The sequence below is a fragment of the Gorilla gorilla genome, chromosome 2, assembly GCF_029281585.2.
Source record: "Gorilla gorilla gorilla isolate KB3781 chromosome 2, NHGRI_mGorGor1-v2.1_pri, whole genome shotgun sequence".
NCBI classification, from domain to species: Eukaryota; Metazoa; Chordata; class Mammalia; order Primates; family Hominidae; genus Gorilla; species Gorilla gorilla.
This window is the reverse complement of record NC_086017.1, coordinates 26,909,608-26,924,041: the sequence shown is the minus strand read 5'-3', so window position 1 is coordinate 26,924,041 and position 14,434 is coordinate 26,909,608. Positions and strand designations below refer to the sequence as shown.

At 40.9% G+C, this 14,434-nt stretch overlaps 1 protein-coding gene across 7 annotated transcripts in view; it reads right to left on the bottom strand.

Annotated features, from left to right (window-relative positions):
- PLCL2 (phospholipase C like 2) overlaps positions 1-14,434 on the bottom strand; it is a 208,044-nt gene that overhangs the window by 3,322 nt on the left and 190,288 nt on the right. For 3 of the 7 annotated variants that reach the window (XM_063703435.1, XM_063703434.1, XM_063703436.1), the window contains exon 7: positions 4,419-4,935. The exons of 3 other annotated variants lie outside the window; for them this stretch is intronic. In XM_063703435.1, the coding sequence (XP_063559505.1) occupies positions 4,666-4,935 (270 nt within the window). In that variant the 3' untranslated portion in view covers positions 4,419-4,665. Of the gene's footprint in view, positions 1-4,418; positions 4,936-14,434 lie in introns of those variants that run through there. One more of the 7 variants, XM_063703437.1, reaches the window with a different exon arrangement.

Below are 14,434 nucleotides of genomic sequence, written 5' to 3'. Positions count from 1 at the left end.
CCATTCATTTACTGCAGGACATCTTTGTTGCTTCCAAATTTTGGCAATTAAAAATAACTCTGCTATAAGCATCTGTATGCAGATTTTTGTGTGGACATAAGTTTCCAATTCATTTAGGTACATTCCAAGGGGTATGATCGCTGGATCATATGGTAAGAGTATATTTAGTTCTGTAAGAACTACAGATAGTTTGACAGTTTCTTCCAAATTGTCTGCACCATTTTGCATTTCCACCAGCATAAATGAAAGTTCCTGTTGTTTCACATCCTCGCCAGCATTTGGTGATGTTAGTTTTGTATTTTGGCTCCTGTAATAGATGCGTATTGGTATCTCATTGTTGTTTTAATATATAATTCCTTAGTGACATGTGATGCTAATATACTTTCCATTTGCATATCTTCTTTGGCGAGGTGACTGTTCAGACTTTTGCCCAGTTTTTAATCAGGTTGTTTCCTTACTGTTGAGTTTTAAGAGTTCTTTGCATATTTTGGAAAACAGTACTTTATCAGGTGTGTCCTTTGCAAGTATTTTCTCCCAGACTGTGGCTTCTCTTCTCATTCTCTTGACATTGTCTTTATAGAGCAGAAGTTTTACATTTTAAGGAAGTCCAACTTACCCATTCTTCCTTTAATGGATTGTCTATGGTGGTGTATCTGAAAAAGCACTGCCATATCCAAGGTCACCTAGATTTTATCCTGTGTTATCTTCTAGGAATTCTATAGCTTTGTGTTTTATCTTTAGGTCTATGATCTATTTTGAGTTAATTCTTGTGAAGGGTGTAAGATTTGTGCCTAGACTGAATTTTTCATGTGGATGTCCAGTTTTTCCAGCATGAATTGTTGAAAAGATGAAGTCTCTATTCCACTGTATTGCCTTTGCCCCTTTGCCAAAGATTGATTAACTACTTTATGTGGGTCTATTTCCGGGCTCTTCTATCCTGTTCTGCTGATCTATTTGTCTATTCTTTTCACACTGTTTTATTTCCTGTAGCTTTGCAGTAAGTTTTAAAGTCAGATAAAGTCTGTCCTCTGATTTTATTCTTCTCCTTTAATATTGTGTTGGCTATTCTGGGTCTTTTGCTTCTCTCTTTAAACTTTGGAATCGGTTTGTCAATATCCACAAAATAACTTGGTGGATTTATTTATTTATTTATTTTTATGCTTGCTGGAAGTTTGAGATTATGTTGAATCTATATATCAAATTGGGAAGAACTGATATCTTGACAATATTGTCTTCCCATCCATGAATATGGAATATCTCTCCATTTACTTAATTCTTTGATACCTTTCACCAGAGTTTTATAGTTTTCCTCATATAAGTCATATAAATGTTGTTAGATTTATACCTGAATATTTTATTTCTGGGGGTTCTAATGTAAATGGTCATGTGTTTTTAATTTCAAATTCCACTTGTTCTTTGCTGGTATATAAGAAATAAATTGGGCCAGGCATGGTGGCTCATGCCTGTAATCCCAGCACTTTGGGAGGCCGAGGTGGGCGGATCATGAGGTCAGGAGATCAAGACCATCCTGGCTAACATGGTGAAACCCCATCTCTACTAAAAATACAAAAAATTAGCCAGGCATGGTGGCAGGCGCCTGTAGTCCCAGCTACTTGCGAGGCTGAGGCAGAGAATGCCGTGAACCCAGGAGGCGGAGCTTTCAGTGAGCCAAGATCACACCCCTGCACTCCAGCCTGGGCAACAAGAGCGACATTCTGTCTCACAAAGTGAGACTCCGCCTTAAAAAAATAAATAAATAAATAAATTGGCTGGGTGTGGTGGCTCATGCCTGTAATCCCAGCACTTTGGGAGGCTAAGGCTTGAGCCTCAGGAGTTCGAGACTGGCCTGGGCAACCTGGTGAAACCCTATCTCTATATAAAAATACAAAAATTAGCTGGGTATGTTGGTGTGCACGTGAAGTACCAGCTACTTGTGAGGCTGAGGTGGGAGGATCACCTGAGCCCAGGGAGGCCAAGGCTGCAGTGAGCCATGATCATGCCAGTACACTCCAGCCTGGGTGACAGAGTGAGACCCTGTCTCAAAATTTTTTTTTTCTTAAAAAAAGAAATCAATTGATTTTTGTATATTAACCTTGTTTCCTGCAACCCTGCCATAATTGCTTATTATATTGTTCCAGGAGATTTTTTTTGTCAATTCTTTTGGATTTTCTACATAGATGATTATATCATCTGTGAACAAAGACAGTTTTATTTCTTCCTTCTCAAGATATATACCTTTATTCTCTTTGAAGCAATTGTGAATGGGAGTTCACTCATGATTTGGCTCTCTGTTTGTCTGTTGTTGGTGTATAAGAATGCTTGTGATTTTTGTACATTGATTTTGTATCCTGAGACTTTGCTGAAGTTGCTTATCAGCTTAAGGAGATTTTGGGCTGAGACAATGGGGTTTTCTAGATATACAATCATGTCATCCGCAAACAGGGACAATTTGATTTCCTCTTTTCCTAACTGAATACCCTTTATTTCCTTCTCCTGCCTAATTGCCCTGGCCAGAACTTCCAACACTATGTTGAATAGGAGTGGTGAGAGAGGGCATCCTTGTCTTGTGCCAGTTTTCAAAGGGAATGCTTCCAGTTTTTGCCCATTCAGTATGATATTGGCTGTGGGTTTGCCATAGATAGCTCTTATTATTTTGAAATACGTCCCATCAATACCTAATTTATTGAGAGTTTTTAGCATGAAGGGTTGTTGAATTTTGTCGAAGGCTTTTTCTGCATCTATTGAGATAATCATGTGGCTTTTGTCTTTGGCTCTGTTTATATGCTGGATTACATTTATTGATTTGTGTATATTGAACCAGCCTTGCATCCCAGGGATGAAGCCCACTTGATGATGGTGGATAAGCTTTTTGATGTGCTGCTAGGAATCCAACTTACAAGGGATGTGAAGGACCTCTTCAGGGAGAACTACAAACCACTGCTCAGGGAAATAAAAGAGGATACAAACAAATGGAAGAACATTCCATGCTCATGGGTAGGAAGAATCAATATCGTGAAAATGGCCATACTGCCCAAGGTAATTTACAGATTCAATGCCATCCCCATCAAGCTACCAATGACTTTCTTCACAGAATTGGAAAAAACTACTTTAAAGTTCATATGGAACCAAAAAAGAGCCCGCATCGCCAAGTCAATCCTAAGCCAAAAGAACAAAGCTGGAGGCATCACACTACCTGACTTCAAACTATACTACAAGGCTACAGTAACCAAAGCAGCATGGTACTGGTACCAAAACAGAGATATAGGTCAATGGAAGAGAACAGAGCCCTCAGAAATAACGCCGCATATCTACAACTATCTGATCTTTGACAAACCTGAGAAAAACAAGCAATGGAGAAACGATTCCCTATTTAATAAATGGTGCTGGGAAAACTGGCTAGCCATATGTAGAAAGCTGAAACTGGATCCCTTCCTTACACCTTATACAAAAATCAATTCAAGACGGATTAAAGACTTAAACATTAGACCTAAAACCATAAAAACCCTAGAAGAAAACCTAGGCATTACCATTCAGGACATAGGCATGGGCAAGGACTTCATGTCTAAAACACCAAAAGCAATGGCAACAAAAGCCAAAATTGACAAATGGGATCTAATTAAACTAAAGAGCTTCTGTACAGCAAAAGAAACTACCATCAGAGTGAACAGGCAACCTACAAAATGGGAGAAAATTTTCGCAACCTACTCATCTGACAAAGCGCTAATATCCAGAATCTACAATGAACTCAAACAAATTTACAAGCAAAAAAACAAACAACCCCATCAAAAAGTGGGCGAAGGACATGAACAGACACTTCTCAAAAGAAGACATTTATGCAGCCAAAAAACACATGAAAAAATGCTCATCATCACTGGCCATCAGAGAAATGCAAATCAAAACCACAATGAGATACCATCTCACACCAGTTAGAATGGCGATCATTAAAAAGTCAGGAAACCACAGGTGCTGGAGAGGATGTGGAGAAATAGGAACACTTTTACACTGTTGGTGGGACTGTAAACTAGTTCAACCACTGTGGAAGTCAGTGTGGCGATTCCTCAGGGATCTAGAACTAGAAATACCATTTGACCCAGCCATCCCATTACTGGGTATATACCCAAAGGACTATAAATCATGCTGCTATAAAGACACATGCACACGTATGTTTATTGCGGCGTTATTCACAATAGCAAAGACTTGGAACCAACCCAAATGTCCAACGATAGACTGGATTAAGAAAATGTGGCACATATACACCATGGAATACTATGCAGCCGTAAAAAATGATGAGTTCATGTCCTTTGTAGGGACATGGGTGAAATTGGAAATCATCATTCTCAGTAAACTATCACAAGAACAAAAAACCAAACACCGCATATTCTCACTCATAGGTGGGAATTGAACAATGAGATCACATGGACACAGGACGGGGAATATCACACTCTGGGGACTGTTGTGGGGTGGGGGGAGGGGGGAGGGATAGCACTGGGAGATATACCTCATGCTAGATGATGAGTTAGTGGGTGCAGCGCACCAGCATGGCACATGTATACGTATGTAACTAACCTGCACAATGTGCACATGTACCCTAAAACTTAAAGTATAAAAAAAAAAAGAAAGAAAAAAAGATATATACCTTTTATTTTATTTTCTTGTCTTTCTGCATTATGTAGGACTGGACTTCCAGGTCAATGTTGAAAGCAGTGGTGTCAGAGAACATCGTTGCTTTGTCCCTAATCTTATCGGGAATGCTTTCAGTTTCTCACCTTTAAATATGATGTAAGCAGTATGATTTTTGTAGATGTTCCTTATCAAGTTGAGTAAGGTCCTCTCTATTCCTAGTTCACTGAGAATTTTCATCACGAATGGGAATTGAATTTTGTCAAAATTTTTTTTGCATCTACTGATATAACCACGAGCTTTGTCTTCTTTAGCCTGTTGATATGATGAATGACATTAGTTGATTTTCAAAAGTTAAATCAACCTTGTATACCCAGTATAAATCCCGTTTGATCATGGTGAATAATTCTTTTTATTCATTTTTGGATTTTAATTGTTAATATTTTGTTAAGGATTTTTGTATCTGTGTTGATGAGAGATACTGGTCTATTGTTTTCTTTTCTTGTAATGTCTTTGGTTTGGTATTAAGGTAAAACTGGGTTGGTAGAATGAGTTAGGAAGTATTCACTCTGCTTCTATTTTCTGGAAGATATTGTAGAGAATTGGTATCATTTCTTTCTTAAATGTTTAGCAGAAACCAGTGAACCTATCTGTGCTGGTGCTTTTTGTTTTGGAGGCTTATTAATTATTGATTTGATTTCCTTAATAGATATAGAATTATTCAGATTGTACATTTCTTCTCATATGAGTTTTGGCAGATTGTACTTTTCAAGGAATTGGCCTATTTCATCTAGGTTTTCAAGTTTGTGGCCATAGAATTGTTCATAATATTCTTTCATTATCCTTTTAGTGTCCATAAAATCTGTGGTGATATCCTTTATTTCATTTCTGACATTAGTAATTTGTATCATCTCTTTCTTAGTTAGCTTGACTAAATACTTACTGATTTTAATAAGGTTTTCAAAGGACTAGCTTTTGGTTTTACTGATTTTTCTCTATGCATTTTCTGTTTTTAATTTCACTGATGTATGCTCTTATTTTTATTAATAAAAATTAGTACCTACCAAAATGCCTATCTAGGCATCATTCTTTTGGACATCACATGTCCAGCTGAGTTTCTGATATCCTGCTACTACTCCTACTACCAGCTACTCTTCAGTCAAAGCAACTCCATTCTTGCAGTGACCTGGACCAAGGACCCTGGTGTCATTATTCATTCTTCCCTTTTTCTTCCATCTATCATCCCACCTGTCAGTAGGTCCTAGTGTCACAATCTTCAAAACATATATATAAAGTTTCTCACCACTTTTTACCATCTTCACTGCCAACATTGCGGTTTAAGCCACCATAATCTTTCTTGGAGTTTATTCTGACTGGTCTTCTTTCTCCATGTTCAACGTGACAGCCAGAGAGCTCAAATTAAAACACAGGACATCCCTTTCCCTCTGTTCAAAACACTTCAGCAGCTCCCCAAATAACTTAGAGTGAGAGTCAAAGTCCTTGCCCACAGCCTCATCTGACTTCCTTCACCCACCTACCCACCCTGTACTGTTCACTCAGCCTCTGATATGCTGCGCTCCTAAATGTTCCTCAAACCCATCAGGTCCTCTCTAGTCCAACCTCAATGTCTATGCACTCCTTGTTCCCTCTGCAGGGAATGCCCTTGCCCCAGAAATGCACGTAGCTAGCTCCTTCCCCTCCCCTTGATGTCATCTTGACTCTGATGCCCTCTTCACAGCAGCGCCCTCCCTGACAGCCCCATCTTGTCTAATTAGAACTACCACTTCCTGTCCATAATTCTCCTCACCGCTTCCCTGCCTTGCTTTTTCCATAACACCTATTGCCATACTCTACTGCTTGGTTTATTGTCTGTCTCTTCCACTAAATGTAAACTTCACGAGGGCAGGAATTTTTGTCTTCTGATCACTGCTGTATCCTCAGAGCCTAGAACAGTGCCAGGTACAGAGTAAGGGCTCCATAACCATCTGTTGAATGCAATTAAAGGAATGTAATTAAAGTAAAATGTGAAAGTCTCCCCTTTAATCTCACAGCTGCCCCCAAAACAATGAGTTTTGTCTTTTTCTCGGCATTATATATATATTACAAATAGGTATTTTATTTTACTTTTAATGTAAATACAATCAAGCAATCTATATTGTTCTTTGGTTTCCTTTTTTCTTCACGAAAAGTTATGTCTTAGTGATCTTTCCGTGTCAGCATATAGAGATCTACCACATGATGACAGGGTATTTAAAAACAAAAATCCCCAGATGGCATACGATAATTAATGTGGTAATAACAGAATTCTTCATCTGGTTGAATCTTATGTTTCTCAACTTCAGAGAAGTAATCATGGTATCTTAAACAGAATAGGCCTTTGGACATTACCAAGGCGAGACACAAAGGACTCCCAAAGGCAATAAATCTGGGCTTGAGGAGCTGCTGAACTTTGTCCACATCACTTTCATTTTGTTCTATGTGTCTAAAACTACATGTTTAAGATGTCTTGGAGGTAAGGCATGTAGCGTGAGTGAAGAACAATTCTGGCCAGGCGCGGTGGCTCATGCCTGTAATCCCAGCACTTTGGGAGGCCGAGGCGGGCGAATCACCTCAGGTCAGGAGTACACGGTGAAACCTCGTCTCTACTAAAAATACAAAAAAAAAATTAGCTGGCATGGTGGCGGGCGCCTGTAAACCCAGCTACTTGGGAGCCTGAGGCACAAGAATTGCTTGAACCCAGGAGGCAGAGGTTGCAGTGAGTTGAGACCACACCATTGCACTCCAGCCTGGGCAACAAGAACAAAACTCTGTCTCAGAAAAAAAAAAAAAAAAAAAAAATCTGAAAGAGGTGGGGGTGTTTGCTGTAGCAGTGTTCATATTTCATTGCTTCAAAAGACTTGAAAAGAGCAAAGGTTACTTAAAACACTGCCACCCACTGACACAGGGTGTCTGGTTTTGAAGACTCCTTCCACAAAGCTGGCTTTGCAATGTTTTCAGTTGAACAACTCAAATGTCATTTGATTTCACACATTCTGGTTTGAATTTTTTTAACTTATTCTATTTTGTTTTCATCTTGAAAGAGTTATAACAACCTTAGGTCAAAATATTTAAGGTTCTTACTTAGGCCCAGAAAGTAATCTTTACAAGATGTAACCAAGGGCAGTGGCTGGATCCCAGCAGCTCTTGCTGCGAGTCTGGTGTGACTGTGCTTTTTCTGGCTGAGCCTGTGGCTTACCTGGGATTGGATCAGAGGCCAGAGCAGCCAGGAAAAGAATGATGGCAGCTCCAAATGCCAGAACCGCACCCCAGCTGTGCTCAACCCTCGGCTAATCACCATACTTTCTGTATGACCACAAAAGATGTTCTAGTTTTTAATATATTAAAAATATTTCAAGACACATCTGTTAGTGCTACATTTTAGGAGCCATTTAACAATCACAAGACATTGCTTTTATTCAGACGCAGGGGCAAAACAACAGGGATTCTACATCTGGCTAATTTTTTCAAAGTCCTTTTGTCCAACTATCTATTAGAGAAAAACAGTTGTCTTACTTCTGAGGTGAGGGATCCAGTGCGGCAGCTAAGACTTCCCCTGCCCTCTGCCACCTGTGTAATGGCCACATGCTTGGATGTTGAAGACAGCAAAGATTAGCACCTTCCATTCCCTGGGGGCCAGCAGACACTTTTCTTCCAAATCACATGCAGTGTGAGGGAGGAGAAGGAGGAGGGTACTCATACCATTATGGGAGTCTAGGCACAAAAATACTCCTCCTTCCTGTCTTTCTTATCTATTTGGGAATGCAGAGAGGAACACAGCAGAATTTAGATACCTTCACTGATACCACCTGCTCCACAAAGACGGGATGCAAGGGAAGTGCTATTACCATTCTCGTTTCATAAAAAGGACACTGAGTTTAGAGAGATTACGGGTAGAGTCTGAACAGCAAATCACACTGAAACACACACACCTTTCTCTCTGGTATGTTTGTTTTATTTTCCTGTTGGATAAACTAAACTGTGAGGCCAAAACTATAGAGAGTTGAACCCCACAGACTGCATGCAATATTTTAAAGCAAGCAGGTTGAAACACACACTACATTTTTCATGTATCCAGCACATCAACAACTGTGTAGACAATTCACTCTTCCTGTGATTAAAAGCAGAAACAGAAATATGGATTTCCACTGTGTGTTTGTTGAATGAGGAATGAGTGAACAAAAGAATGAAATGGGTGTGGTGGCTCACACCTGTAATCCCAGCACTTTGGGAGGCCGAGGTGGGCGGATCACCTGAGGTCAGGAGTTCAAGACCAGCCTGGCCAACATGGTGAAACTCTGTCTCTACTAAAAATACAAAAATTAGCCAGGCATGGTGGCGGGCGACTGTAATCCCAGCTACTCGGGAGGCTGAGGCAGGAGAATCACTTGAACCCGGGAGGTGGAGGTTGCAGTGAGCCAAGATCACACCACTGCACTCCAGCCTGGGGGACAGAGAAAGACTCCGTCTGGAAAAAAAAAGAAGAATGAATGGATTGTAGGAGTCTTGGCTACGGATTCTAAATCACCTCTCATTATTATACATTGATAGTTCCCCTTTCAAGAGTTCTTTTGAGGCTGGCTGAGATCGTGGCACATTCATCAGAATTAAGGAAGGCCTCCTAGCTTGGTCAGGTCCACTTCCCACTGAAGTCTCAATAAACCTTATGGTTGAAAAAAGACTCCCTAATCATCAGAGTCACCTAAACCTACAGCAACAGGACACAGGCTTTTGTACAGGACGTTAGGCTCATTTTAAGAGTGCGTGATGTTTTCTGTCGTTTTGGCTTCCTGTATGTGCACTCACATGTTTGATGGGCATGGAACATGAGCTGCAAATCAGCTTGTCTCCCCCCACAGCAGGAAGACCGCCTTCCCTCCACCCTGACCTCCACCCCAAAGGATGCAAAGAAGCTGCCAGAGGGGGATGAAGGGTTCTGTGCAGGAGCGGAAAGGAGAGCCCTCTAAGCACAGCTCCTGCCCTTGGTTTTTGCTGGATCCAAAGAGATGTTTCTGTGGTTCGAGGCAGTGTCTTGATGATGAAGGGACAGTGGGCTGCATGGATCTGACTATCCGTGTGGCTCCCTTTGCCTGCCACACTTTTTGCCTATATTTGGGCTGTCATCACATTTACAGTTAGTCTCCAAGTTTCCCATGGTTGTGCTCAGAGGTTTGTACAAAAGTTAATAATTTTAAATATGATTCAATTTTTAAATTCAGAATGAATGCCTTCCTCCTTAGAAACAATTTTACTTTTCCTTCACCAAAGACGGAGGGTTGGGGGCTCCTCGGCAGCACCACGGAGGAGGCGGTGTCTGAGTTGGGGAAACTCAGGGCAGGAAAGGATGACGGCAGGCCCAGGGGCTGATGCTGCCTGCCACAGAGGAGTGACCGTGACTCCAACATATGGCGCCTCTGGAGCCCAACCATTTAGCAGCACGATTTCTATGCTACAAAGCTTTCTAGGTTCTGACTGACTACATCTCCCTCTGCTACAGACCTGGCCATGGGAAGGGCTAAAGTCCACCATGCAATAGGACAGTGGCCTCGTCTGGCACAGAGCTGTCCACTCTGGTGGCAGAGGTAGGGTGAGCATTCAGGAGCAGCCTTTGGAGTCTCCAGACAGTGGAGGTGAGCCATGACCTAGGCACAGAAGGTGGGGTGTCAGGAGAGGGTTCCAGGCAGGGACCAGGGCCAGAGGGGAGGGGAGGGTGGCCCAGCTGTGTAGAGAGAGGACGCAGAGAGCGAGGGAACACTGAGAGGCAAGTGGGGCTGGGCCATGGGCGTGAGAGCCCTCGGAAACACCAGGGAAAATAGCGTGCACATAAGCACCTCCTTCACGCTATTAATCTTTCAAGCACACCACTTACATAGTCAAACATTAGCTGAGTAATCACAAACTCCACATGAGTGGGGTCCCAATGTTTGAGGTTTTACTGTATTTCAAATGGACCAGAAAGAACAGCCTGCCTAATGACAAATGCTACTATAGTTTGATTTTCTGAGCCATTCTGAGAAATTTTCACACACTAAATAGAGAAATGGCTTTCAGTCAATTATAGCTTTTCAGGAAAAGAGACAACATACTATACTACCTATAATAAATAAAAATAACTAAAAGATATGAGCCTCAATAAAAGGAGTCATACATCAACCATCATGGTAATTTCAAAAAGGAAACAAATGCCAGTCTTTAAGTCTTCAAGATAAGCACTGTATCTCAGGTAAAAATGAAGAAAATCAAGACAAATGTCTTACCAGGTGCAAAAACCATCTGGTTTATTGATTTATGTTTTGGCAGAAGTTTTAGGTTCCTAAAGAGAATGAATCTCTAATTACTTTTAGGGTTTATTGATAGCCTTGTTTCTGATGGTAGAGGGGCACAGGTCAGGAGAGCTAGCCTGGCAGCCATTCATCTGGAAAACATCTTCGGTTGTAACAAGCTTAATTCAAGTCCAAGATATGATATAGATGCTATAAAAAAAAAAAAGCCCAGCCATCCCAGCCACCCCAGATGAGATCCAGCCATGTGAGTACCTTCTTGGATGTTCCAGGCCAAGCTGAGTTCCCAGCAGAACAAATCTCTTAAGTGATCCCAGCTAATATCACATGGAGCAGCAAAACCATCTGGCTGAGCCCAGCTAACCCACAGAATCACGAGAAATGAGAAGTCATTGTTTTAAGCCACTAGTTTTGCAGTGGTTTGTTATACAGCAATAGATAACCGAAACAGCCACTAAAGGGAGCTATATTTTGTGCTGACAATACCTTCCTGGACAAAGTGGATTAAAGCAGGGGGAGAACCTGATCCAAGGACACTTAATACAAGAGGAGGTTTATCGGGACCACTGGTCTGCAGCTAAAAGGCTAGGCTGAGGTAGGAAATACAAATAGATTGAGTACTTGAAATAAATGCTTAGAGGATATGGTAAAGAACAGACCAAGTCCAGAACAAGTTATAAAGCAGTAGAAACTCTGAGTGAACAGAACGAACCAGCCAGCAGAGGAAGCAGAATGGAGAAGAGGCAGAAAGATAAGCAGAAAGACCCCTGTTCCACAGAGAGGAGCAGCTACCTCGGGGGCTGCCAGGTTTCCGAACAGCTTGCTATTGTCATGAGGCTGGACTGCAGTTTCCGGTCTCCAAGTTCCCTGAGGTCCCTGTCCCTCTCATGATCCCTTGTGTGAGCCAGCATCTGTGGCCACTCCTCTGTGAGCTGGCCGGAGTGAGTTTCTACTCTTGGTAACCAAAACAGACCAATGAAAACAGGACTCTTCTAGTATGAGATTCTACCATTTTAGGAATGGCAATCAATTGACACAGTGAAAATTACCACCAGTACAGTGAATATTTTGGCAACTGGAAAATAAAGGTAGAGGAAGTCTTGATTAAGCTGGTGGATTGAAAATGCATTACAGAATTTCCATTCTACATTCCTGATGAAATGAGCAAAAACAAAGCCAAGCAAAAAGCCACAAACAGCAACTAAACTAAAAAAAGGGTATAATCATTCTATGAACTAAAACTCACAGAAGTCATGTTGGCAAGTCATAAAAGTCCTGAAAGTTCTATCTCAAACACAACCAAACCAGAGAGATGCAAACGGAGTGAATATTCTGTTTCATGGAGTAGCAGATGGGGCAGAGGGTGGGAAGAAAGAAATGACACAGGAAAAGTTGGAAGTGTGGCTGGCATACAATTAGAAAACCAGACAGAATGCAGAAAACAATGATTTTCAGATAGTACAACACAGTGATCCTGAGAGAAGAAATACAAACAACCGTGTCCAGCTTACTGCTTGCAGTTTCCAGATGCAGTGCAGGAAAGGGGAACTCAAACAGAGCCCAGCAGTCCCACTGGGGTGAGAAGACAGAGTGTGGAGTTCAGGGAGCCGACAGTGGCTAGAACATGAGGGGCCAAGAGTGGAGAGGAAGGAGCTGGAAAACAGCTATTGTGAATATATGACATGTCTTCAAGAAGGTAGAGGAAATGACTAGCATGAACAGAAACATGACAAATTTGAAATTAAAAAACTGAATAGGATTAATGGCAGATTAGATATTACAGAAGACAGAAGTGTTGCTTGAAAATATAGCAATATTGCTCAAGGACATGGCAATAAAAATATCAAGAATTAAAAAAGAAAACAAAAAGGAAACGGCTGAGTGTGGTAATTCTTACACCTTGGGAGGCTGAAGTGGGAGGACTGTTTGAGGCCAGGAGTTTGAAACCAACCTGGGGAACATGGCAAAACCTAGTCTCTACAAAAAATGTACAAATTATCCAGGCATGGTAGCACATGCCTGTGGTCCCAGCTACTCAGCAGGCTGAGATGAGAGGATCACTGTGGCCCAGAAGGTTGAGGCTACAATGAGTAGTGTTCACGCCACTGCACTCCAGCCTGGGCAAGAGTGAGATCCTGTCTCAAAAAAAATTTTTTTTAAAACACAGAAAGTACTTAAAAACTAATGAATAAGCATCTGTGATTGTGGGATAATATCAAGCAGTATATTTATACATATAATTGGAGTTACAGAAGGAGATGGTAGAAAGGGTAAGACAGAAACAAATTTCAGGAAATAATCACCAAAAAGTTTCCAAATTTGTTAAAAACTATAAATTCACATATCTAAAAATCTCAACCAACCCCAAGCAGAAGAAACATAAAGAAAACCACATTAGAGTCTGTCAGATATTTTTTAAAACTCACGTACACACAAAGATGCTCAACCCCCATCCACTTACTGGAATGACAAAACTGACAATTCCAAGTGTTGACAAGGATGTGGTGCAACTAAAACCCTTGCAACACTGCTGGGGAAATGCAAAATGGAACATCAGTTGTTTTTAAAGCACTGTGGCAGTTTCTTATCAGTCTCACACACATTTACCATGTGACCCAGCAATCCCACTCATATTTACCCAAGAAGAATAAAAGCATGTCCATACAAAGACTGATATGTGAATGTTCATTGCAGGTTTATTTGTAATAGCTAAAAATTGGAAACAACACAAATGTCCATAAATTGGTGCAGGTATAAACAAAATGTGTTATATCCATAAAACAGAATACTATTTAGCAATAAAAAGGAATGGAGTACTGAAACCTACATTAACTTGTATGACTCAAAAGCACTATGCTACATGAAATAAGCCAGGCAGAAAAGACTGTATGCCATGTAATTCCATTTATATGACATTCTGGCACAGGTCAAACTATAGAGATAGAAATGAGATAAGTGGTTGCCAACATAAAGGATTTTACTACAAAGGGGCACAATGCAATTTGGGGGAGCAGGGTGACAACAGTGCCCTATCATCATTGTGCTGGGGGTTGCATGACTCCAGACATACTTTATTTTATCACGCTTCACAGATACTGCATTTTTTTTTTTTTTTTACACACTGAAGGTTTGTGGCAACCTTGCGTCAAGCAAGTCTTCAGTGTCATTTTTCCAACAGCATGTGTTCACTTTGTGTTTATGTGTCACCCTTTGGTAATTCTTGCGATATTTCAAACTTTTTCATTATTATTATATTACTTATGGTGATTTGTGATTGGTGGTCTTTGATGTTACTAATTATTTTGGGGCACCATAAAGTGTGCCCTTCCTTATAAGACAGCAAACTTAATTGGTAAAGGTTGTGTGTGTTCTGACTGTTCCACTGGTCACTCTCCATCTCTCTCCATCTCTTCAGGCCTCCCTAATGACATGAAAAGTTCCTGAGACATAACAATATGAAAATTAGGCCAAAAAAATAACCTTACAAAGGCCTCCAA